The sequence below is a fragment of the Trachypithecus francoisi genome, unplaced genomic scaffold, assembly GCF_009764315.1.
Source record: "Trachypithecus francoisi isolate TF-2019V2 unplaced genomic scaffold, Tfra_2.0 Lachesis_group15, whole genome shotgun sequence".
NCBI classification, from domain to species: Eukaryota; Metazoa; Chordata; class Mammalia; order Primates; family Cercopithecidae; genus Trachypithecus; species Trachypithecus francoisi.
Window position 1 is genome coordinate 104,042,460 of NW_022681460.1, and position 25,685 is coordinate 104,068,144.

Genomic DNA, 25,685 nt, shown 5'->3' on the forward strand with positions numbered 1-25,685 from the left:
TTCTGCTGGCAATATTAAGAAAAGAAGCTCTCTTTTTCCCCAGGAGTGCTAAGCTGATATGATGTAAGCCTGCAGCCTGCCTGAAAACGACACCAACAGGAAAAAGGTAGAGCTGAGAGGTGGAAAGAGGCCGATTTCTGATGGTTCCAAACACCTGGATTCAGCCATGGTTTAGCCGGGACAGACCATTCAGTGACGGGAGCTATTCAATCCATTTGGGGCTTAAGACAATTCTAGGTGGGTTTCTGTCACTTGGAACCAAAAATCCTGACCCCTACACAAAGGGGACCAGAATGAAAGCCACAACACAAAAACAACCAAGTTCTACCAGCTGTAGACTTGCAGTCACTGCCTGGTAAAGATGATGCTTCAGTAGCAATCAAATGATTCCATCACTCAGGCTTCTGCTTGGTGGTGGACATTTGTCAGTCAATGTCACAGCCTTGCCACTAATCTGGACAACAAACCACCCATGGTGTGTAGCAAATAACCTCTTGACTACTTCAATCTACCTGAGCTAAATCACTAACTCAGTTCAGCAGACAGAGACCACAGGTATGAAGTTTTCTACCATTTAGCAAAAGTAAAACCCTAACAGGAAAATTCCTTTCCCTTTTGCAAGCTGGGAGCATTACAAAGAATAATGAAGCTAAAAACAGTTTCCAGCTCTCTGTGTTATCTTCTCAATCTTTCTGTAAATCTCAAACTGTTCTAAAAAAGTAAAGTCTAGGCCGGGCACAGTGGCTCACGCCTGCAATCCCAGCACTTTGGGAGGTCGAGGCAGGCGGAACACAAGGCCCGGAGATCAAGACCATCCTGGCTAACACGGTGACACCCTGTCTCTACTAAAAATACAAAAAAATTAGCCGGCCGTGGTGGCAGGCACCTATAGTCCCAGCTACCCGGGAGGATGAGGCAGGAGAATGGCATGAACCCAGGAGTTGGAGCTTGCAGTGCACCGAGATCACGCCACTGTACTCCATTCCAGAGCGAGACTTCATCTCCAAAAAAAAAAAAAAAAAAAACAAAGAGGAGGGTTTCCAGATGCCTTGTGTGTTTAAATAAATAAATAAATAAATAATTTGGCCGGGCGCGGTGGCTCAAGCCTGTAATCCCAGCACTTTGGGAGGCCGAGACGGGCGGATCACGAGGTCAGGAGATCGAGACCATCCTGGCTAATACGGTGAAACCCCGTCTCTACTTAAAAATACAAAAAACTAGCCGGGCGACGAGGCGGGCGCCTGTAGTCCCAGCTACTCGGGAGGCTGAGGCAGGAGAATGGCGTAAACCCGGGAGGCGGAGCTTGCAGTGAGCTGAGATCTGGCCACTGCACTCCAGCCTGGGTGGCAGAGCAAGACTCCGTCTCAAACAAACAAAAAAATAAATAAATAAAAATAAATAAATAAATAATTTAAACGCTCTTAAACTTTTCCTCTCCATCCATACCGCCCAGGTCAAGGCAAGAGTGTATTAGGAACTGTCACTTGTCACTGATAGGGTGACCAGTTTATACTAGTTTGTCTGGGACTTTCCCCAGTTTTAGCACTGAAAGTCCCATATCCTGGGAAACCCCTCAGCCCAGGCAAACCAGGACGGTTGGTCACCCGAAGTGTCAGATAAATCCCAAGCCCTTCCTCCTTCCAGCCTTGTTTCCCACAGCCATCAGCCCCCACCTGGACATGCCACAAAACCCCCAGGGTCCTGGTCACAGTGTTCTGCCTCCCACACCTGCTGCCCACCGTGGTGGCTTCAGCTCGTTCTTGGAGAACCCGCGCTGGTGCTGCCTCCTCCAGAAAGCTCCCGAAAAGGGTTCCCATAGAACCCTGGGCCCATGGCGATCCCACACTTGTCACACTGTACAGTCACTGGCTCTACGGCTGTCTCCCCCGCCAGCCTGCAAACTTCCTCAGGGAATGAGCTGTTCTGTACCCAAGACCCAAGATGTTTACTAACAGAGCCAAATGCAGAGTGGCAGAAGCCCTGGGTGGGCACTGGCTGTTCACAGCAGTCTTTTCCAAGTCCCTGGGGGATCTTCTAACCCCCACCCCCCTCACCAATACAAAAATCTCAGGTTCTTGCAGCTGTAATATGGATTAAGGTGATCTGCCTGATTCAGGGCAGGCAACTCGGGTTTCCAAAGAAGCATCCGATAGACATGTGATCTAAACAATGAACCCAGGCAGTTCCCAGCATACTGCAAAGGAACCAGAGACCGTTTACCATTCTCTGCTGGCTGGCAAAGATGCCCCATTGGCGATGAGACTCGGCCAAGTCAAAAGTGTCCTTGAACAGACTTATCGGGAAGTTTTACTCAGAACGACAGTATAATGAGCACAAGCTTGGGAGTCAAATCCTGCCTCTGCCACCCTTCGGCTGCTGACACCTTGGGGCAAGTCACTGAAGCCCCTTGAACCTTAGTTTCCACTTCTGTAAAATGGAAACAATAATGGTTCCTGTAACTCACAGACTTGTGAGGACAAATGGAAATAACACATGAAGTCCTTAGCAAGTACCTGGTACAGAAAAACGCATTCGATATAGTAATAAATTAAGGTAATTTAAAAGGGCTAGAGTTAAGCAGAGTTAGGTGAGAGCCTGCAGGTACCTGGATGCTGGCAGGAAGCCCAACCTCCTCTGGATAACTCCCCTCCCCTCCTCAGCCACCTCCGCCCACTCGATAAATTCCTGAAATCCTTCAACCACTCCCTTTCCCAGCCAGCTGCCCTCCCATCTAAGATCCCTGCCTTCCTACGCACCCCATCCTTGTCCTGGGCCTCTTTCCTCCCCTTGTCTTCTCTCACCACCTCCTGCTCTAAAAGCGCCCCTCAGCACATACTGAACCCTTCTACTCCCCACTCTTCAAGACTCACAAACGTTTTACTAAATGCTGCTCCATGCTAGGAAGGTCACAGCTGAGAACTGCGGCCCTGCCACTACCCCTACTCCACTCCGGGGGACACATGAGAAGTCCCTATCTAATTCCCTCCCACCAATCCTTTCCACAGCCCCGTCTCCTTTCCACTACTTTCCACCATATCCCTAACCCTATCCTCCTCCTTTCCCATTAGTAGTCTCAGGATCTCCCTCTGGAAACCTGCCTATTTCTTGACACGGAAGGCTTGTCTACTCCCCTCTTCAGCATCCCCGCCATTTCCCTCCTGAAAGCCTTCCCCTTCACAGAGATCTCTATTTTTTTTTTTTTTTTTTTTTTTTTTTTGAGACGGAGTCTCGCTCTGTCACCGGGACTGGAGTGCAGTGGCCGGATCTCAGCTCACTGCAAGCTCCGCCTCCCGGGTTCACGCCATTCTCCTGCCTTAGCCTCCCGAGTAGCTGGGACTACAGGCGCCAGCCACCTCGCCCGGCTAGTTTTTTGTATTTTTTAGTAGAGACGGGGTTTCACCGTGTTAGCCAAGATGGTCTCGAACTCCTGACCTCGTGATCCGCCCGTCTCGGCCTCCCAAAGTGCTGGGATTACAGGCTTGAGCCACCGCGCCCGGCCGACATCTCTATTTTTCATCATCCTCCACACCTGCCCCCAAATCCCGGGTCTTGGCCTGCATGCTCTTCACCTCTCCCCAATTCAACCATTCACTTTTTTACTCTTTAAGTAGGCAGAGAGAAGTACCAGATGCTGGGAATACAACTGTGAGTAAACTAAGCAGTCTCTGAAGTGCCAGTTTAATAGGAGACAGAAAGTAAGTATAAATAAAAAATAAAGAATAATTGCAGAGAGTGGAGAAGCACTCAATGAAAGCAAGAGAAAGAAAGATGTGATGGATAGGAACTGGGATGGGGGGAGCATGTTAGGTAGGGTGGTCTGGGAAGGCCTTGCTGAGCTGATGATAAACACAGCTATCACTACTGGCCATCTGCAGATGGGGATCTGGAGGCTCAGAGAGGTGAAGTAATTTGCCCAAGGTCACACAGCCAGTAAGTGGTGGTGTCAGGATTTGAATGCAGGTGAGGCTGCAAAGCCAGCCTCTTAACTTCTGTGCACTCCTGGTCCCAAGACCCTATTTGCCATTTGTTCTCCCCCAGAGCTGTAGAGTCATTTCCTTCTCAGAGGTCTCTATTTTTCATCATCCTCCCCACTCGCCCCAAAATGCTGGGTCTCAGCGTGCATGCCCCCAGCTTAGACTCCCCTCGGAAAATAATCTGTTTTTTTAAATAATAATTAATGGCGTTTATTGAGCAATTGTACTCGTTCTGAGCTTAACGTTCATTCTCTTATCCAACCAACCCTCAACACAACGGCAGGAAGCAGGTGCTGTCACTCTACCCATTTTACAAGTGGGGAACCTGAGGCCTAAATTCACATAGATAGATTAGGACCCAGATCTGCCCGACTCCAGGACCCAGACCATTGACCCCTAAGCTGTTCAGCTTAAGAAACACCCCGCCAGGAAACTTGGTGGACACCGTCAAGAACAAAGTCTGTGTCCATAAACTGAAATCGCATCCTCTCGCTTTACAGGTGGGGATACTGAGACTCAGAAACTAAGCGATTCGTCCAAGGTCACACAGCCAAGAGCGAAGGGGTCAGGGTTCGAACCCAGGCGCCCTGACTCCTGAGCCCTCGCTCTTAACCACCACACGGGCTTCCCCGGGCGCTCTTCGCCGCCGCCGCTCTCACGCCTTCTAGAGCCCGGACCCGGAACTCGGAGCCCCCGTCCCCCTGTCCAACCCCGCGGCCTCCCGCTACGCCCCCCACACTCACTTGAGGTGGTCCAAGGAGTGGATGTTGCGGGAAGACTTGCCATGGCCCCCGCCCACCCAGCTCCGCGAGCGGCCAAACATGTCGGCGGCCCAGACCCGTCTCTCGTCTCACGGTCTCATGCCCGACTAGCCGAGCGGCCCAGCGCCCGGGGCGGCAGCACAAGCAGAGGATGCCGCGGCGGAGGTGGTGGAGGAACCACCAGCCGCCTTCCTCCCCGGCCCACAGCCCAGCACTGACATTCAGCCGGAACCGGCCGTTCGACCGCCGCGCTTTACGGCCGCTGCCGCGTGGGGTGCTGGGAAATACAGTTCATCCGCGAGGCCTTCGGCGACAGGACTCCGCGAAGGGACTACAAGGCCCTGCGTGCATCGCTCAACCGCGGGCCTACTGCCATCCAGAAAAGGCCGGGCAGGAGGAGGAGCGACCCGGAGAATCGTCCCGGTGGGCGGGAATTGGAAGCTTTGGGCGCAGTCCGGGAGAGGGAATCGGCAAAGGTGGGTCAAGGAAAGTCACCACATAGTAACAATTATTAGGGTTATAATAAGATTAAGAATAGTATTTGTCATGCGCGTCCGTGTGAAGAGACCACCAAACAGGCCGTGTGTGAGCAATAAAGCTTTTTTAATCACCTGGGTGCAGGCGGGCTGAGTCCGAAAAGAGAGTCAGCGAAGGGAGATAAGGGTGGGGCCGTTTTATAGGATTTGTGTAGGTAAAGGAAAATTACAGTCAAAGGGGGGTTGTTCTCTGGCGGGCAGGAGTGGGGGACACAAGGTGCTTAGTCGGGGAGTTTTTTGAGCCAGGATGAGCCAGGAAAAGGAATTTCACAAGATACTATCATCGCTTAAGGCAAGGACCGGCCATTTTCACTTCTTTTGTGGTGGAATGTCGTCGGTTAAGGCGAGGCAGGGCGTTTGCACTTCTTTTGTGACTCTTCAGTTACTTCAGGCCATCTGGGCGTAGACGTGCAAGTCACCGAGGATGCTATGGCTTGGCTTGGGCTCAGAGGCCTGACAGTATTGCATGGTGTATACTATGCAAAGCCACTGTCCTGAGGGCTTTACATGTTAAGGTATTTAATGTTCACAACCATCCTATGACTTGGGTAATATTATCAAACCTATTTTATCATCACGGAAAGTGAGTCACAGAGAGGTTGACTTACCCAAGATCATGCAGTTAATAAGTGGCAAAACCAGGGTTCATATCCATGTCCGCACCCTTATTTTTCATTCCCTTTATAAACCAAAATGACACGAAATAGGTAACAACCTTATTTGTCCTGACAACCTTTTTCTTTTTCCACTTCAATTAAGTGTGTGTGTTGGAAAAGCCTGCAAGCAATAATGCACCAAACTGAAAATTTTGTACTTCCAGAGGATTCCTCTGGTCTTCACCCAGAATCCATGCTATTTCCCAAAGTACCACGTTAAAGTGAAAAAGGAAACACCCAACTTTCTGCATGAGCCAGAATATATCTAATTTCTCCCCTGGATTACAAGTAGTAAGTTCGGCCGGGCGCGGTGGCTCAAGCCTGTAATCCCAGCACTTTGGGAGGCCGAGACGGGCGGATCACGAGGTCAGGAAATCGAGACCATCCTGGCTAACATGGTGAAACCCCGTCTCTACTAAAAATACAAAAAACTAGCCGGGCAAGGTGGCGGGCGCCTCTAGTCCCAGCTACTTGGGAGGCTGAGGCAGGAGAATGGCGTGAACCCGGGAGGCGGAGCTTGCAGTGAGCCGAGATTGGGCCACTGCACTCCAGTCTGGGCGACAGAGCAAGACTCCGCCTCAAAAAAAAAAAAAGAAGTAAGTTCGATGTGGGCAAGACTTCTCAAGTTTACCATCCATTCATTCAGTCACTTCTATATATCATCCTTTTTAAAGGTCTGCTGTGTGCCATTAACTCTGCTCAAGAAAGAACTGAGCCAGAGGCCAATGTTCTCCCCAGTGCCTACCACAAGGCTTGGCACATAGTAGGTGTTTAAAAAACATTGGTAGAGTGCATGAATGAGTAAAGATTTGTTTCACCTTCAGCAGTTGGAGAAATGGATAAGAGTAGAGAGTTAATGGTTTGCCCTGTAATTCATATAAAGTGGGGCAAGACAAAGTCATGGAGCAAAAAAAACAGGATGCCTCCAAAGAAAGACACCCAGGCTCAGAAATGTAGGCTCCCTGGGCTCGTATTTTTCATCTGTAAAAAGTACGCACGTGCACACTACACTGCCTTGTGTGCCTCCGATTAAGCAGTGCATGTAAAATACAAAGCTCAGTGTGGCCTGAGATTTAAAGGTTTCTTGAACTGCCTTGGAAGGCTCTTCGGGTGAGATCATGTTTTCCTGAAAGACATGCAATGGTTACCCAAGAGCAGGGGGAACCAGTGGGTGGGAGAGACTCACTTTTTTGTGTACTTCAAGGTTGTTTGAATGTTTAGCCATGTGTATTATTGCTTTTAAACATGATTTACAAAGTAAAAAGAAACAAAAAGCAACCTTATGGTTGGAGATCTGAACTACCTCGGAATCTATTCAGGTATTCCTTAACTCTAGGATGCAGGTTTCCTAGTGGGCAAGGCTTTCCAGCAACCAGAGTTTGGAGAAGCGAAGGGGACACTGGTTGATCGCCATGAAAACTGGTGCTTTGGGAATGTCCAAGATTTTCAGGGCAACTGTCCGTCGCCCCTCCCCGACCCCGCCTCCTTTCAAAGGAGAAACGGAGTCCCAAAGACGCATGCAGCAAGGTGCAGCGGAAGCCCGGATTTCCTTCGGCTTTTGAGGCCTTAGCATTATGTCTAGGTTTGAATTGTGTTCAGTCTCTTTTCCCTCCCGCTGTTTGATGTGCAGAGCGAATCTGATTTGAGATCTGAGCGCAGACCCGAACCAGGAAAGCAACTCAGATGCGAGCGCTCCGAGGGGCGGAGCGAAGCGGTACCCGCCCCCTGGCGGCCCGGGCCAGTCAGCGCGGGCGTCGAGCCGGCCAATGAGCGTATGCAGGGGCCGGCCGGGGAACCAGCTAGAGGCCGCTCGGGAGGCGGAGCTCCGAGCGCGACCCGGAGGGAGACGCGGTGGCCGCAGCCATGGGCGCTGGGCCTGCGGGGGGGCGCGAGGACCTGCGGGGCCGGGCGGGAGAAACAGCTGCTGGGACCGGCCCTAGACACTGAGCCGCGGTGGGATCCCCGCCGGCTCTGCGAGGCCCTGCAAGTGCCAGGGAGGCGTCTCGAGGGAGCCGGGCAGCCGCGGTCCACTTCAGGGGGGCCCCCGTCTCGCCGTCTGGGCGGTCTAGAGGGCCTTGGGGGCACATCTGGGGGTGCGGTGACCCGCCTGGCGTATTTCGGGGGTCAGGGCGCGTTTGCCAGGGGACATCTGGAGCCCGGCGCCGCCTCTGTCGGGCCCCAGGGCACCCCTGGATGGCTGCGCTGTGCCCTCGCCGGCCGCCCGGGCGCCGCAGCGGCTGAGTTCGTCGGGATCGCCGGGCCGCCGCCGCCCTTACCACCCGCTGCATGCTGGGCGCCCGGGTCGCGGCCCACCTGGACGCATTGGGCCCCCTGGTCCCCTACGTGCCGCCGCCACTGCTGCCCTCTATGTTCTACGTGGGCCTGTTCTTCGTCAATGTGCTGATCCTGTACTACGCCTTCCTCATGGAGTACATCGTCCTTAACGTGGGCCTTGTCTTCCTGCCCGAGGACATGGACCAGGCGCTCGTGGACCTCGGCGTACTCTCCGACCCCGGCTCGGGCCTTTACGATGCTGACTCGGAGCTCGACGTCTTTGATGGGTACTTGGAGTAGGGTCTCGACTGCCGTTCCCCTCTTCCCTGGAGCCGCAACCCACGCCCTGGACCAGCCGCCCAGATCATGCCGCCGCAGCTGGTTGGGGGCACCATCTGGACGGAGATGGTTCCCCAGGAGGAGATCCTGCCCTGCCTCCGAGGCCTGTAAGTGCCGTCTCTGAACAGGATGAGGGCGGTTTGGGGCGCTGGCAAGGGAGAAGGAGACATCCTCGGGCCGGATACACACCCCTCCCTCAGGCTTCTCCTCCGTTCACCTCCTCCAGATATAACTGGATGCCAGGAATGGCCAGACCCCTCTTAGGTCCTTCGTTTGGGCTGGAAAGCTTCCCCCAGCAAAGGGGATAGTTGGTGAAAAGGAAGGGGACCCCGAGACTAAGTTACATTTGGGGTTACCCTGTGACTTACCCCCCAAAGCTTATGGAAAAAGCCTTCGCTCCCAAATCTATTTGAGGAAGAGCTGTCAGCTCCTCCCCCAATCCTCATCCTGGCTTGATGATGACCTTGGCTTTTGGGGGATTCTCGGTCATCCTAGAAGGATAAAGATTTAGGGGTGTCAGAAGACACAGGGAGCCAGGCACGAATCGTATTTGTACTGTGGCCCTTGGGTGGCTGGGTGGGGATTAAGTGCAGGGGCTCCAGGCCAAGGCTGTGAGAGGAGAAATCTCAAGCAAAGAAGCCTGTACTTCCTTTTGGCCTTGGGTTTGCTGCTATTTTGGAGTCAGATTTCAGGGTGCCCCAGCTCATCAATTCTGCAGCTCAGAACTGCAGGGGCTGCCAGTTTTGTAGGCTCCCTTCGCAGAACAGGCAGGCACGGAGCTGGTGCGAGGGCTCGCTTTGTCTGCAGTGTTTGCACGCACTCAGGGGGTCTTAGGTCCTCGGGAGAAGGGACCGCAGGGTCATTGCACTGAGACGGTCAAGTCCTGTCTTTGGGGCTGTGACGAGGGAGCTTTGCATCCAGCATCCAACCCACTGTATATGTGAGAGGTAGGGAAATGAAGGTCCAGGGAGCAGTAAGACTTGGTCATAGTGGCCAGGAAGAGAGGCAGCTGGACTCAGTGAGAGAGAACACATGACCAGATACGCTGTCAGGCAGCCTCCGGGACTGGTGAGGGTTACAGGGCAGGCAGGAACGCCTTGGCTCAGCCCCTGAGGCTGGACAGTACTGGAGTGTCACTTGGCACAGGGCCTAAGTGGCAATGAAGAGGGGATGCTGAGATATGGTGAGCAAGGGCTCCTTTAGGAAAATGGACACCAATGCATTCACCCCAAGCAGACTGAGTCCACCCCTCTCCTGCATTACCTGGCTTTGCCAAGACAACCAGAGGTGTCTTAGTTCAGTCTTCTATAACAGAATACCAGAGGCTGGGGGACTTAAGCATTTATTTCTTACTGTTCTTATAAGGGCACTAATCCCATCCATGAAGGCTCTGCCTTCATGACCTAATCACCTCCCTAAGGCCTCACCCCCCAGTACCATCATTTGGGATCAGGGTTGCAACATATGAAGTTTGAGGAGACACAAACATTGAGTCTGTTGCAGATGGTGGTACAGGGTGGGGTAGGACCTACTGGCAGCATAGCTGGGTGCAGAGGGCTCTCCTAAGGGGTCCACAGTGAGATTTCTTTGAAGAAAACTTCTGTTGAGCTCAGTAAGATCTTAACAAGAGCCAAGTGCCAGGAGGGGCGTGTGCCAGCTGCTCTGCACACCTCCCCAGCCTGCCTGCCTGCCTGCCTGCCATCCGTTCTTTTATGGAACAAATGCTTTTTTGTTCAGTACAGTGCCTGGTGAGTGAACACAGTGAGGAAGACAGACCCAGCCTTGGCCCTTTGGCACTTGGTGAGGAAGACTAGTAGGAACCCAAACAAGAGAATCAGATTTTTTCGGAGCTATGAAGGCAGACAAGAAGGATGTGAGCTTCCCTGTCGTGTTCACTGCCGTGTCCTCAGCACTTAAAACTGTGCCTGGCATCTAGTAGATGGTCTCTGTAGGTGTAGACATGGAGTAAAACAGAAGTGAAACAGTAGAATAGAGATGGTGGGCTGCTTTAGCTGAGGGGTCATAGAAAGGCTCTCTAAAGAGATGATGCTTTTGAGCTGAGCCTTAATTCGATAGAAGGATCTAGAGAAAAGCAGTCCAGGCTGAGGGTGCCAGTAGTCCAGTAGTGCCAAGACCTTCAGGTGAGAGAGAGTTGGTTTTTCCAGCAACCAAAAGGAGGCCCATGTGGCTGGAGAACAGCCCCAGGAGAGGTCAGTGAGGTGGGCGGGAGCCATACGTGGAGGACCTGGAAGGCCATAGCCAAGAGCAATGGAAAGCCATTGGAAGGTTCTAGGCAGGAGATGACACAATCACATTCCCATTTTGTAAAGTTGACTCTGGCAGTTGTGGACAGAATGAGCTGAGGGGTAAGAGGGGAAGCAGGGATACCACCTCAGAAGCTGTTAGTTGTCCAGGCCAGGCATGACAGAGGCTTGGATGAGGGGAGTTTAGTGAAGACAGAGAAACATGAACAGACTGAGAACAACTCTCAGAAGTAGAACCTATGAAATCCATTCAAAATCTGTACTGAGCATTGATTCTGTCGCACTCCTGGGTCTAGGCCCTTTGCATACGCACTCACTCATTCAACAGACGTTGACCCTGCCTGCTCTTCTGCCAGGCCATGTGCTAAGACCCTGCGATCCCAAGATAAGTCCCTGTCTCCAAGCCAAGCACTTGACTTTGAAGCAGTGTAACTTGGTGAAGAACGTCTTATTTTATCTCTTTATCACATCAACAGAAACACTTCCCCTTCCAAATGAAAACATTGGCATATTCTGAACTAAAAACTGAATCCCAAATGCTTCGACATATTTTGCAGCAAACGCTGTTTAAGCAGAAACACCAGGAAGTATCTCTCAGGGACACCCTTTCAAAGCTCTCGGGGTGTCAGGGCCTGACCCTGGGAAGTGGGGAGGCCTGGAGAAGTGGTGGGAGCCATGCACAGCCTTCCCCCCTCCCCACCCTCAAATCCAAGCCAAGGAGGCCTTGCCTCCAAGTGCTGAGGAAGCTCAGAACCCCGGGGTATGAGAGGGGTGGCTAGCAGCAGGGAAGCTGCCAGGAAAGACCTCAAGATGATCTGACCGAGCCTCATCTCCAGGCCCCTTTCCATAAACAGGGGAATGCTGGTAGTCAGTCCTGTTTTTTCTCAGCCGTTCTCATGTGGTCACATGTGTTTCCCACATGCCAATCCAGGAAACAGTGAGGGGCATGTCACGCAGTGGGGCCCAGGATGAGTATCAAGATGAACAGGTGCACCCACTTTTGCTCCCTCTTTTTTTTTTTCTCTTATGTGTGGACCCACATAATTCAGTTCTTCAAACACTTGCTGAGCACCTACTTGAGGAGGCAGTATTAGGGTCATGGGTAAGAGCCAGGGCCATGGGTTCACATCCCAGGGTAGCTGTGACCTTGGGCATGCTGCTTAACCTCCCTGTACTTTGGCTTCCCCTTCTAGAAAATGGAAATAATGAAAATCTCCCTTGTTGTGAGGACTAAGTGAGATATACATAAAGCACTTAGACCTCCTTGTATATAGTAAGAGATGTTTTAATATTAACCACTCATATTCATAGTCAGATATAATGGAAAGCGTGTTATACCCATGCCCTTGTGGATGTAGAAACCTGCACCTATACTCGTGCACGAACATTTATATTCCATGAGCAAAAGAGAATAGGCTGCCTGAGTGCCAGGGAGGTCCAAGTCTAGCCTAGCTGGGGAGGACTTCCCACTCTGCCTTCGCAGCCCCAGGACCCTCAGGAGACCTTTCTTTCTGTCCTGTGGTCCCCAGAGCACCAGAACTCTGGAGAGCCGGCTGTGTGGTTTTCCTAGAGTGTTAATTGTTGCCCAGGAGCAGGGAATGGGGAATCAGGGGCTCCCTCCTTCCCAGGAGAAAGGGCCACAGTGGCTGGTCTGGGAGCCAGGGAAAGTCCTCACGTCCCAGCAGTTCTGGTGCAGAGGCAGCTCAGTTGGATTATTCGTCCCAGTTCCTAATGAAAGTGAAAGCCCCTGGTACCTGCCAGCCCTCTCTTGGCACACAGCGAGCTGAAAAATGCAGAGACTGGAGAACATTGCCACCAAAGTAGGCTTGTCCTGGTACAGCTCAGATTTGGAGCTGAGGGTTATCAGATTCATTGGTCTATCTTATTCCAGGATTTACTAGGCTTCAGTTACCTCCCGACTAGGAACCACAGCTGCTCCTTCCTAACCTGGTCCCTCCTTGCTAATTTGTGGCATATGCTATCAGCAGAACCCCTGTGCTGGACATATAGCTGCCCAGCTCAGAAACCCAAACCTTCCTCAGGGACACAGTCAGATTTGAGTTATGGGAGATCCCACAGGCAGGGGTCAGGGCGGATGCAGGAAACCAGGCCAGGAAGCTATGGCTGTCATCTAAGCAAGAGACAGACAATGGTGACACAGGGAGACAAGTGTGCCCCCAGGCTGGCCTCCTCTCCAATTCTGCTCCTGACATGAGGCTCACCCGGAAGATCCTTGGCCACAGGGTACATTGGTGCCAGCTGCATCTTCAGACAGGAGAAAACCCCAGTATGTGTCTCAAAACAGTGAGATGTCAAGGGCCCCACTCTCTTAGCCCTGCATTATACAAACTGGAGATTTCAGCCAAGAAACAGGCAGGGTCTGCCCCACTTACAGCCCGTGTGTCTGTTTTGCTGAACTAAGAAAGTGAGGGCTCCTCTCAATTTGGATATTCATATTTCTGGTGTATCTGCTAGCTTTCCTCCCAGAACTTCTGAAAGCATAGTCTGCTTTGGGGAAACCTAAGATCACAATAAAAGTGGCAGACATCTTTTTCCCCATCTCACAAATCAACGGAGGCACAGGATGGGGAAGTGGCGGCCGAGGGAACAAAGCCAAGGAAGACTGCCAGCCCAGTTCCCTGGCCACAGCACCGAGGGTTTGAGGGGTACCCCCAGTGAGGGCTCCCCATCCCCGACTTTGGAATATCAGCTCATAGTTTCTGCCAAGCCTGTGTCATACACACTCTTGCTCCTTTTTCCTGAATAAAAAAATTAAAAAATAGTTTCACACATGCAGAAAAGTTGCAAGAGCACAAGGAATGCCCACCCAAATTCACCAATTGCACCAATTAGCACTTTGCTCATGTACACGCGCATGCCATTCCCTGTTTGTATATGCATGCCTGTGTATATGCACACACGTGTATATGTGTAATTTTCAGAAGCATTTGAAAATGGGTTCATTATGCACCTTTACTCCTAAATAATTCAGTGTTTATTTCCTTAGAACAAGGACAAATTTGCATAACCACAGCAGGGTTGTCAAAATCAGCAAATCTAGTATTGATACAATATACAATCCTATGACCAATCTCATCTACAACTTTATTCAAATTTTATGGAGGCTGAGGTGGAAGGATCACTTGAGTTTAAGACCAGCCTGGGCAACATAGCGGGATCCCATCTCTACAAAAAGTAGAAAAAAAGAAAAAATAGCCAGGTGTGGTGGTACACGCCCATAGTCCGAGTACCTCGGAAAGCTCAGGCAGGAGTATCGCTTGAGTCCAGGAGTTCAAGGCTGTAGCGAGTTATTGCACCATTGCACTCCAGCCCGGGCAACTGAGCGAGACCCTATTTCAAAAAAAAAAAAAAACAAAAAATTGTCCCAATAGTGTCCCTGAACAATAAAAAAGAGAGAGTTGAGGTCCAGGATGCAATCCCAGATCAATGTATGCATTAATCTCGAGCCTTCTTCAGTCTGGATCAGCTCCTCAGTCTGTCTTTATCTCTTGTGACATTGACATATTGGAAGGGTACAAGGCTGGTGTTTTGTAAACTGTCTCTCAATTTGGGTTTGTCTGATGGTTATATTCGAGATTAGATTCAGATGAGGCATTCTTGGCAGGAATATTGCAGAAGTGAGTATGCGTCTTCAGTGCATCTTACCGAGAGGCACGTGCCATCTGTCCCCTTTCTGGCAACGTTAACTTGGATCAGTTGGTGAAGGTGGTGTCTGCCAGGTCTGTCCACTGTCAAGTTGCTATTATTCCCTTTATAATTTGCAGTTTAAGATGAAATGCACTAGTTTTAGTGCTTCATTTGTAAAACTACTTTTTTAGGTGAATTTATTTTAAAAAGAATGTCTATGTCACTAAAGAGAAAACCATCATCACTTGGCATGGATAAAAGCCCTAACTGCCAGAGTCATTAACTTTTGGCCAAATACCAAAGCCAGCTAAAGACACAGGGCCTTGGCCTGCTGTCTTTTTGTTAAAAAGAGATTAACAACTGTCAGGTGATAAACATAAAATACACCAGCACCAAACTGAACTTTCTCCTCTAAATAATCAAAAGGATTGACCAAAAGCTGAAAAGCAAATGGCTTGCTCACTATATGTGATTCCTTGTGACTTAGGGTCACCTCCCTGTACCCTCTAAAATTGTTGCTTACATGCTTTGCAGTTGGACACATCTTGGTTTAAATCCCAGCTCCACCAACACCTCAGACTTCATCTCCTAAGCCTCGGTTTCCTTCTCTGTAAAACAGGGATAATAGTAGCACCTGCCTAAGGGCTTGTGCAAATTAGATTGGGATAGTGAATGATGTATAGTCGGTGCTTGCTTAAAATTGCTTGATGAGTGACGTGGTCAGTGTCAATGGTGTGTCAGACCCTGAAGGGGCTCTAGCCCAGGAAGCCTTCCCCCTTTCCTTGGGTGCCCTTCCTCCTGAGGATTGGTTACCAAGGAGGGTGTGTCTGTGTGGGCAGCCTTTGAAGTAGCCCAAGTGCAGTGATAATTGGTACTCAGGGAGTCCCCAGATGATGCTGGTACCCTCACAGCTGCTATCCCAGGCCTCAAGCTTGGAGTGGCGGGGAACTCCCTCCAGGGTAAGGCTTCGTTTCTGGGAGTCCCTCCTGGCAAGGGGCTTGGCTGGGTGGTTAAAAATAACTGCCTCTCCCACATCTCCATCACTTGCCCCAAGCGTCACCCTGTGAAGCCACCAAGGAGGGTTCCATTAGACAAGGGAGGAAACTGAGGCTTGCAGAGGTTCGATGACTCACCTCAGATACCCATCTATGAGGTGGCAGCATTGGGCTCCTGGCCACACTGTCCTGATGCTTCCCCCAGTGAGGTGCTCTGCTGGAGGCGTCCCAGGGCGGCAGTGAATACGCAGCAGCGGATCAGATCGGCTTTCAGGGGCCCAACACCCCCTGAGCACCTACTGCTTTGCCCTTTTAACTGGCACCAGGCTCAGTTGTACAGGCCAAGGGTATCAAGCTAGAATTCATGGTTCCATTTTCGTTGTATTTTTAGCCTTGCCTTCTGTGTATGATAAATTCTACTCCTTTGGGTGTTATATAGTGACATAAATGATCTTTTTTTAAAATTGGAGTTTAAAAAGTGCATTGATTTAAAATACTAAGTAAATAATAGTCCAGGTGGTTCTTGGATGTGGCAGGACCTGGAGGGAGGCACTGGGCAAATGCTGTCCTTCCAGAGGCCTCAGGGAGTCTTGGATGTGGCCAGCTGGAGGCATGTGGTGGACCAGGCATCTTCACAGAGCCCACTCCTGATCAGCTTTGGCAGCCAACATGCACATCAGAAGCCAGGTTTGAGAAAGTGGTCATCATTTCTCTGTGACACTGGCTTTCCTCAGGAACATGGACCTGTGTAGAGACGGGCAGCTTCTTCCGGCCACTAGGAGACAGCCAGACCCCAGCCATGCCTTCATCCTGAGATAAGGTAGAGACCCTCCTGCCACATAGCCTATCACCAGGGTGGAGGATCAGAGTGGCTGCGTGAGCAGGGAAGGGTACCATCTGTCTTTAGCCACTTTAATTGATTGTTTTGGTACTTGAAGAAAGGCATGAGCAATGGGTTTCTAGAAGGCAAAGTCTTTGAAGGAGGAAAAGCGTTACTGCTCTCAGAAGGCCCCCGGCCTTGAGAAGGAAGGTTCCCTGCCAGTATTGGTTTCTACCTGGGAACAGGTGGGGCTAAGGAGGGAAGGAACCACCACGTACTGACGCCTCATGTGTGCTGGGTATTGCCAGGTACTCCACGGACACAAACAACCCCATGCAGTGGGCATTGTCGCCTTTTCCAGATGAGGAAACTGGCGCAGAGAGAGTGGGTGACTTATCTGAGGTCACACAGCCAGGAAGGGGCAGAGCTACAATCAGCGCAGACAGGCTGAATCCAGATCTCACACCATTTGCCCTGAGGAGCAGGACAGTGGGCAGCTGAACTCCAGGAAAGAATCCCCTTCTACCACTTTCAGAGCCTTGCCCACCAGTGCTCGTAAAATGCCAGGGCCATCTTCTTACTTAAGCCACATCCTGAACCAGGCAGCTTCTCTGCAGAGTTATTGAGCTGAGACATTGCTTCACAAAGTGGATCTAGTACCCAGCTGTCATTCTGACTACAGAAACCAGCCAGCCAGCCAGCCACGTCCTCTGTCCAGCTTTGGGGAATGGCCTAGAATGAAGGGTTACAGTTTCAGAAAGGGAGAAAAAAATCTAGTGGCTGATAACTTGTGTGCTGTGCTCTAATGATGTCAGAAGGTTGGAGAACCTGCTGCCCTGAGTTCTACAAGCTGCAGCTCTGGGGTGCTTTTCAGCCTGGGGCTCTTGGTGCCTTAGAGCAAACTTGTCTAACCCGTGGTGCGACCTGCAGGCTGCGTACAGCTCAGGACGGCTTGGACTGTGGCCCAACACAGATTCATAAACTTTCTTAAAACCTTGTGAGATTTTAGCCTGGCCAACATGGTGAAACCCCATCTTTACTAAAAATACATAAATTAGCCAGGCATGGTGGCATGCGCCTGTAGTCCCAGCCACTCAGGAGGCTGAGGCACGAAAATTGCTTGAACCTGGTACTGCAATGAGCCAAGATCATGCCATTGCACTCCAGCCTGGGTGACAAAGCAAGACCCTGTCTCAAAAAAAAAAAAAAGAATTTTTTTTTGGTTTGTTTGTGAGTTGTTTTTTTGTTTTGTTTTGTTTTTTGATTTTTTTTATTTTGTTTTATTTTTTAGCTCATCAGTTATCATTAGTGTATTTTATATGTGGCCCAAGACGGTTCTTCCATTGTGGCCCAGGGAAGCCAAAAGATTGGATACTCCTGCCTTAGAGAAAAGGGATGAACCTGCAGTGCCGAGTGGTTTCGGCTTTGGGATCAGGCCACAGGGGTTCAAATCCTGGCTCTGCCATTTATGAGCTATGTGGCCTTGCACAGCTTGCTTAACCTCTCCGAGCTCCATGTGAAATGCAGGGATGATGGTCCTACTTGGCCCCACCACCTAGAGTTGTTTTTGAGGAATAAGTGAGTTAAGACATGAGTTAGAGTAGTACAAGGTGAACATGAAGTAAATGCTTCATAAATGTCAAGTGTTGTCACGATTTTCATTTAGGGTTTGCCAAGGCTGCCATTGCAAGACCCAGGAGCAAAGGGGTTGATCTCTAATAGCCAAAATGGGTGACAGATGAGAATTGAACTGTGTCCCAGGACATCCTCCAGCCCTAGATATAGAAGTCTGGGGTCACATCCCTGTCCTCGAATCACTGTGTGACTTCAGGCAGAGGTCACCACCCTCTCTGGACCCTTCTGTTCTCTGTTGTAGAGTGAGTGGGACCAGCTGGGATCAAAGCCCTCAAACCTCATACAACACTCAGCAGCTTTTCCTCTGTCTGCCTGTTACCTGAAGTATTAACAGTTTTCTTTAAATTGGCTCCTTTTAAAGTGAAATGTTTTGAAAAGAGAAACTTTTGTGTTTTTGAGACAGAGTCTCACTCTGTCACCCAGGCTGGAGTGCATTGGCATGATCTCTGCTCACTGCAACCTCTGCTCCCCCAGCTCAAGAGATTCTCTTGCCTTAGCCTCCTGAGTAGCTGGGACTACAGGCACCTGCCACCATGCCCAGCTAATTTTTTTTTCTTTTTTTTTTTTAGTAGAGATGGGGTTTTGCCATGTTGGCCAGGCTGGTCCTGAAATCCTGACCTCAATTCGCCATGTTGGCCAGGCTGGCCTCAAACTCCTGATTTCAAGTGATGCACCCGCCTTAGCCTCCCAAAGTGCTGGGATTATAGGTGTGAGCCACTTTGAAAAGAGAAATTATATTACTACCAGAAATGGAAACTTGGCATCACTTGCTGTAAATAGAAGGTAACCCTATAGATAAACACAATGAAAACAGGAGTGTTAGTAAATTCCACGTGTAACCCATTCAGACTGGAGATTTGCACGCAAGAGAGCAGCTACAGCCAGACTAGCGCCTGGCTAGGACTGTTGGGGATGCTGTTTATGGTCACAGGATTGGGAGAGGAGTGAGGTCCTCACTGAATGATTCCATCTTCTCCCATTTTTTTTTTTTTTTTTTTTTTTTTTTTGAGAAAGGGTCTCTGTCACCCAGGCTGGGTGCAGGGGCACAGTCATAGTTCATTGCAGCCTTGAACTGCTGGGCTCACGCAATCCTCCTGCCTCAGCCTTCCAAGTAGCTAACACTACACCATGCCTGGCTAATTTTTAAATTTTTTATGGAGACAGAGTCTCACTGTGTTGCCCAGGCTGGTCTCAAACTCCTGGCCTCAAGTGATCCTCCCACCCTGGCCTCCCGAAGTGCTGGGATTACAAGCATGAACCACTCTATCCAGCTGATTCCATGTTCTCTTAACACCCCGTCCACACAAATCTGAGATGGGCTCAAGGATGACCGCAGGCCTTGGAGATCTCTGCAATGAGCATCTGTGTGGCTGAATCTGAGTAAAGGATTCTGCTCCGGGCTCCTGGCCAGCAGGTGTCTCAGGAGCAGTCTGGTGGAGGGCAGTTATGGGGAGACATTAGCTATGCCTGCACTTACAGCCTGGGGGCCAAGCAGGCTCTGGAGGCAGAGAAAGGCCTCAGCAAAGAAGGGCAGGTCGACCTGCAAGGAAGAGTGAGTGGAGGGAATGGGGCGAGGCACCCACAGTCTCTGCTAAAGTCTCATGGCACTTAGCAGGGTCCTCAGCCTCTGCTAAGAGCTCAGGAAATGGTAACTGCTCTCATTCAGACTGTTTCCATCGTTATTACCAAGCCAGTGCCAGCTTTGCCTCTCATAGCTGTGCATCTTTAGGCAGGTTACTTGGCTTCTCTGAACCTCAGTTTCGTATCCTATACAATGATAAGAACCTCAGTTTCTTATCCTATACGATGCATGGGTCTCAATGGAAACAGTTCCGCCCCCTTAGATCAACCTTGGAAATAGGATAGGAGGGCATTTTTAGTTGTTACAGTGACCAGGGATGCTACTGTCACTTAGTGGCCTGGAGCCAGGGATGCTGCTAAATACTCAACGCCCAGAACAGTCACTCCACATCCAAGAATTGTCCTACCCCAAATGTCAATAGCACCCTGTCAAACACCAATACATGCCACATGTTTAACATACAAGTTCTGCGAGATGTTCAGTAAGTTTGTGGAAGGGATAGTCTGAGCTGGCAGATGAGGCTTGGAATCAGAGCAGGGCTTGAGGGGGCTGCAGAGGGGTTGGGCATGGGAACACGAGGTGCTGCAGAGACACTGGCACCCAGCTGGGCACATAGAGAAGGCAGTGGGAAACGGGGACTTGCCAGGGGGTCAGGACATGGAGATGATGCTGCGTCCTGAGAGAAGGAGCCAAGTGGGGCTGCTGAGTGACTTAGCTGTGGCCAATGCCTTCCTGTAGGTTGCAAAGCATTTTTCCGGGCAAGGTGGGAGGTGTTGCCAAGCCCTGCCCACTACCCAGCGCTGGCTCAGCTGGCCCAGAGCTGCAAGTCAGCCCTCAGACCCTGGGTGATTCCCGAGCAGATTACGCCAGCGTCCCTCCCAATAAACAGAACAGACCTTCCTCTCTCGTGTGACACTGCGCTAGTTCTCCAGCCCCGGGTCTCTGAGAAATTAGGCAAATTCATTAAAAAGAGTTTTAATAGAAATTGCAGAAAGACATTTTCAGCCTGAGTCTGGGGCTCCCAGTGGTTCCCCAAATTCAAAGGATGGAGGAAGACTTCCCTGCCCCACCCCAAACCTCCTGAGCCTCATGGATTGGTCCCCATCCCCAGCCAACATGGTGGCAGGGTGGGGCTTCCATGCTAATAACCCCCCTTTTTCCTTCTTGTTAGGCCTGCTCCCCTCAAAAGCTTCGTGCCAACAGAGAGGTTCCTGTTTGGACCCAGGAGAGTAGAAAAGAGATTGGGACTGAGTGCTGAGGTTGGGAAGGCACCTGCTCCCACAGAAGGGGGAACACAAGAGGCGTCCCAAGACCTCATCTGCCCGCAGCGTCACACCGATGGCCTGGCCTTGGCTTCTGATTATTTGCAGCTGCGATGGAAGTTTACAGGAACCCAGCCAGTGTTTGCCTCCCTGCACTTCACCCCGGAGCGCACCTGCTTCCCCCACTTCACCTTCAGAGAGGACACTTCAAACTGCGGACACACGCAAAAGCAACTCCCAGCTCCGTTTGATGTGAGTTGAGCCTTCAGGCCAGCTGGGTTTAGCCCGAGGCTGGTCTCAGATGCAGTGGCTGTTGCAGGGAGTGACTCAGAAGAAAAAGGCGAGGAAGCTGTCGGCGGCTGAGGGTGGGATTCTCGCTTCTTCGTTTCAGGTTACACGTTCTTCAGCAAGTTGACAAAACAGACATCATGCTGGGGAGTGCCGCATTACTGCCCTGGCTGGAAAGGCTTTTCTGGAAGTATGAGTGTTGTGCCTACTTAATTCTGATAAACCTGTTTAAGCAATACTTAGGAGGCTGACTTCTTTGGATTAAAAAAATGTATGCAACTCCAACCCCTGGGGCCCTGCCTTTTTTTTTTTTTTAACTTTGAGATTTGGGAAAGGAGTTCTAGGCAGAACCTTGTGGTTGACAAAAAGCAGAAGATAAAGGTCTCCCAAGTTGGAGATCCAAAGGGTTTCAGAGAGTCTGCCCCAGTTGGGCTGGTGTGAGAGTGCGACACTGCGCTTGTTCTCCAGCCCAGGGTCTCTGAGAGATTAGGCAAATTCATTAAAAAGAGTTTTAATAGAAATTGCAGAAAGACATTTTCAGCCTGAGTCTGGGGCTCCCAGTCTGGCCCTCTGCCCCACTCCACAAGCCAGGGACAGCATTTGGGGTGTGGTGGGAAAAGCCTGAAGGCCAAACTAGAAACCAGGCCTGAATCCTGTAGAGGTGGCAGTGGGTATCCTGTGCCAGGCATGTGGTAGACCTTCATTAAAGATATGGGGGGAAGGCCTTGGCACAGTGGCTCATACCTGTAATTCCAGCACTTTGGGAGGCCAATGCGGGCAGATCACTTGAGGTCAGGAGTTCAAGACCAGCCTGGCCAACGTGGTGAAACCCCACCTCTACTAAAAATACAAAAAATTAGCCAGGGGTAGTGGTGCACACCTATAGTTCCCAACTACTCGGGAGGCTGAGGCAGGAGAATTGCTTGAACCCAGGGAGGCAGAGGTTGCAGTGAGCTGAGATCGTGCCATTCCAGCCTGGGCAACAGAGCAAGACTCTATCTCAAAAAAAAAAAAAAAAATTGGAAAGATTAAATGAATGAGTGGAATTGGGTCAGCTTGCAGTTTCACAGAATACTAGCAGTAATTCTCTCCAGTTTGCAGAGCACTTGACTTCAAAGCACCTTCCCATACACACCGAGTGAAGCAGGGTACAAATGATTAACCCTCTTCTACAGGTGAGGAGACTGAGGTGTGGGAGAGTAGAGGCGGCAGAACTCCGGGGAGACAGTGGTAGCGCCACTTGCCCTCATGCGATGCTAAAGAAAGAAAAGCTACGAAATCTGAAAAGAAGACATTTGAGAGGCCCAAGGAAAAAGGTGAGCGTGAGGAGGGAGACATTTGCATGCAGAGAGAGGCCTGAGAGGAAAAATGAGCATTTGGAAGGTGCGTGGACTTACAATCCACTGGACGTGGAATTCCACCATCATGCCCTGATTCCTCTGAGCACTGGTCTACCACCTGACAAATGGGGTTCAGGGCACTTCCAGCACACTGTGCCTGTGCCTGCAGAGAGGTCCTCCGGAGAAGTCAGGAGTCCATTCCCTTATAGGAGTGTGACTATAAGTATTACTTAGATCTGTGACATGGAGACAGTAATTTACCACACTTATGATGACTGTGTGTTAACGACAAAAACATGCCCCTCTGGGTTCAAAGGCTCCACACCAGCACTGGCAGCTTGGCAAGCAGAACCCAGACTGGTTTGCAGCCCCCGTGTTCCCCCTTGACCAGGTGCCTTTGTGCACTGTACAGACTGGCCAACTTCACCTGGCAGCCCTGCCAAAGAGTTTTTTTAATTTGCTAAAATATAAGACTCACCAGGGCAGGAACATCTTATTCATGACTGTGCACTCAGTATGTATTTGTAGAATGAATAAAACGAAGTTAAGATCCACGCAGCCGGGTCTGGATCCCTCAGACTCTCTTGACACCCACCTCTCAATTGCTGGGGAGAGGAGCAGAGCTTGGGAACCAGGCTGATCCTGTGAGCACTGGGGCTGGTGAGCTGGAGCTGAACAGGCAGCTCCCACTGCCACCAGGAGTAAGCTAAGCTGTCTTGAATTGGGGCTTCTGGGCAGATTATGCCCGAGTAGAAAGCAATAGTTGTGCTGGCAGCTCGCTGGGTAGAAAGCGGAGCTGTCAAGTCCCTTTTGGGCTCACTGCAGCCAAGGTGGGACTCCATCTGTGCTAAAAACCAGCTCACTCCCAGGACAGAGCTGTGTGTCAGAGGCAGAGGCAAACATTCCCCTTGGGACAGCTTTTGGTGCTTCAACCTTTCTCATCCCCAAGCAATGAATTTTCCACTGAATTTTAGGAAGCCACAAAGAAAAATCCTCTCAGAAAAGAGGACTTGAGTCAAGGTGGGCTCTGGTGTGAGTGTGTGTGTGTGTATGTATGTGCACACATGTGCATGAGACATGTGGTGAAAGGAGGGTGGGTAGGAGAGTAGCAGCCCTTGTCACACTGGCCAACAAAATATGGCAGAAGTGGGCTGGGTGTGGTGATTCAGATCTATAATCCCAGCACTTTGGGAGGCTGAGGCAGGAGAATCACTTGAGGCCAGGAGTTCAAGACCTGCCTGGGCAACACAGTGAGACCCTGGCTCTACAAAAATAAAAATAAAAATTAGCTGGGCTTGGTGACTCACACCTGTAGTCCCAGCTATTCAGGAGGCTGAGGTGGGAGGATCACTTAAGCCCAGGAGGTTGAGGCTGCAGTGAGCCGTGATCATACTACTGCGTTCCAGACTGGGCGACAGAGCAAGACCCTACCTCTTAAAAATATATATATGTGGCAGAGGTAATACTGTGTGACTTCTAAGGCTAGATTATGAAAAGTGGTCTCTCTCTCTCCCCTCCTCTCTCTCTCTCTCTCTCTCTCTCTTTGGGATGCCCTCTAACCTAGCCACCATGCTATGAGGAAGCCTAACTAGCCCACATGGAGGGGTCCCAGCCAACCGTTCCTTAGTGGAACCGAGGCCCCCAGCCAACAGCCAGCATTGCCTGCTAGACATACAGGAGAACGAGTCTTCAGGTGACCCCAACCCAGCCCTCAAGCTGCCCCACCTGACACAGAGTAGAACAGAAGGAGCTGTCCCCACTGAGCCCTGCTCAAATGACAGATGTGTGAGCAGAATAAATGTGTGTGTTGTTTTAAGCCACTATGTTTTGGAGTGGCTTGTTATGTATTAGATAACCAGAGCAGTGGGTACCCCAAAATGGTAACAGGGTATGAACTCAAACCCTGGACCTGCCTGTGACATGAAAGAGACATTTATAATGTAGTAAAAAAAGACACAGGAAATGAAGCTGTGCTTCCAGTCTGTACCCCTCTCACCACCCCATTAGTGTCCCATTAGCTGTTTCCCTGCTAGGGGCCGGTGCATCTGGCCAAGCCTAGCTTTGGCCTTGGCCAACAAAGTCAGTGCATTGAGTCCCACAGACAAAAGCAGCTGCCACAGAAGCCCAGCCTGTTGCAATGTGGGGAATTAGTAGGCTGGAGGTTGCCCATCGTGTCTTCTGAGTGCCCGGTGTGCCCTGTCAAGATGTCTGGTCGGAGAGCAGGGTGGAGAAGTACTTTCTCCATGGTTGGGTGTGGTGGTTCACGCCTGTAATCCCACCACTTTGGGAGGCTGAAGTGGGCGGATCACCTGAGGTCAAGAGTTTGAGACCAGTCTGACCAACATGGCAAAATCCTGTCTCTACGAAAAATAAAAAAATTAACCGGACGTGATGGTAGGTGCCTGTAGTCCCAGCTACTCGGAGGCTGAAGCAGGAGACTTGCTCGAACCCAAGAGGCGGAGGTTTCAGTGAGCCCAGATCGTACCACTGCACTCCAGCCTGGGCAACAGTGAGACTCTGTCTAAAAATTAAAAAAAGAAGTACTTTCTTCCCAGGGTGGCAGGGGCCTGGGCAAGCAGAATGGGGCTGCCTCTCTCACTCTCTCTGGCCTGGCCGTGGCCGTCCGCAATGTCCTGCAGGGAAGGCCTCAGGGCTCCTGGGTGGACCGCAGCTGCCACCAGGCATCCATCCAACTGGACGCTAAAGAAGCCTGGAGCCGGGTCTGTGTCTGTCAGCAGAGCAAGACATGGTTCATTCCGCAGTCGGGCAGGGGCCAAGCCTGAACCAGCAGGGGCCGGGTGCCAGGATGCTGAGGTTCATGGGATACAGCCTGGAGAAGAGCTGTGTCCACAACTACCCAGTTCAAGGTCCAGCGTGATCGGTGTTCTCAGAGAACATGCTGTAGGAGGAGGAGACAGGAGAGGGGGTTGGACGCTCTAGGAGGGGAAGCTTGACACCTGAGAAGGGTGCTATCAAGATGGGGAATGGGAGGGGCAGTGGGAATGGAGGCGGATGTGCGGCACAGTGCGGGGAGCACAGCGGTGGGGCACAGCAATCTTCATAGTGAGGGGCAGGAAACTTGTTAAGCAAGTTCAAACCCAGAGTATCAGGGCAGCCACCAAGCCAAAACAGCAGCTGGCAAGGCTTGGAGTCCCCAAAGGAAGCTCTTCTAAGCACTGAGGCTGGGGGATGTGTATGGCCAACTTTCCTGTCCCCTGGTCTCTAAGCCTGACTGCAGGGATCAAGCTGGCAAAGCCTGGATGACAGCTCCACCGAGCCCAGGGTGGAGATGGGGGGATGTCTCTGATGAT

The 25,685-nt window shown here is 50.9% G+C and overlaps 3 protein-coding genes across 28 annotated transcripts in view; 1 reads left to right on the forward strand and 2 right to left on the reverse strand.

The window, feature by feature from the left end:
* Window positions 1-4,951, reverse strand: part of CLEC16A (C-type lectin domain containing 16A) — a 237,525-nt gene extending 232,574 nt beyond the window's left edge. For 6 of the 7 annotated variants that reach the window (XM_033235753.1, XM_033235752.1, XM_033235751.1 and 3 more), the window contains exon 1: window positions 4,718-4,951. In XM_033235753.1, coding sequence (XP_033091644.1) covers window positions 4,718-4,797 — 80 coding nt within the window. In that variant the 5' untranslated portion in view covers window positions 4,798-4,951. The remainder of the gene's footprint in view (window positions 1-4,717) is intronic. The other variant, XM_033235755.1, reaches the window with a different exon arrangement.
* Window positions 4,887-24,319, forward strand: DEXI (Dexi homolog). 6 transcript variants are annotated; one of them, XM_033235761.1, is made up of 3 exons: window positions 4,887-5,211; window positions 22,210-22,350; window positions 23,939-24,319. In XM_033235761.1, exons 1-2 carry the CDS (start codon window positions 4,887-4,889, stop codon window positions 22,266-22,268), a joined length of 384 nt encoding a protein of 127 aa, XP_033091652.1. In that variant the 3' UTR covers window positions 22,269-22,350; window positions 23,939-24,319. The 6 variants fall into 6 exon arrangements, with proteins under 6 accessions (XP_033091652.1, XP_033091650.1, XP_033091651.1 ...); XM_033235759.1 differs by lacking the exons at window positions 22,210-22,350; window positions 23,939-24,319 and adding exons at window positions 16,182-16,267; window positions 20,656-21,319; XM_033235764.1 differs by lacking the exon at window positions 4,887-5,211 and adding exons at window positions 8,503-8,647; window positions 20,656-20,998 and having other exon boundaries at window positions 22,210-24,319.
* Window positions 24,182-25,685, reverse strand: part of CIITA (class II major histocompatibility complex transactivator) — a 60,925-nt gene continuing 59,421 nt past the window's right edge. For 12 of the 15 annotated variants that reach the window (XM_033235738.1, XM_033235734.1, XM_033235747.1 and 9 more), the window contains one exon: window positions 24,291-25,273. The gene's annotated coding sequence lies outside the window, so the exon portion shown is untranslated. Of the gene's footprint in view, window positions 25,274-25,685 lie in introns of all 15 variants that reach the window. The other 3 variants (XM_033235746.1, XM_033235744.1, XM_033235745.1) reach the window with 2 other exon arrangements.

Bases quoted from the DNA above. Each gene is read 5' to 3' on its own strand.
- DEXI (XM_033235764.1), top strand. From the start codon at position 8,568: ATGCCGCCGCAGCTGGTTGGGGGCACCATCTGGACGGAGATGGTTCCC. The intron at 8,648-20,655 runs GTAAGTGCCGTC...CCTTCTTGTTAG, and splicing joins CTGCCCTGCCTCCGAGGCCT to GCCTGCTCCCCTCAAAAGCT. The intron at 20,999-22,209 runs GTGAGTTGAGCC...CCTCTTCTACAG, and splicing joins AACTCCCAGCTCCGTTTGAT to GTGAGGAGACTGAGGTGTGG.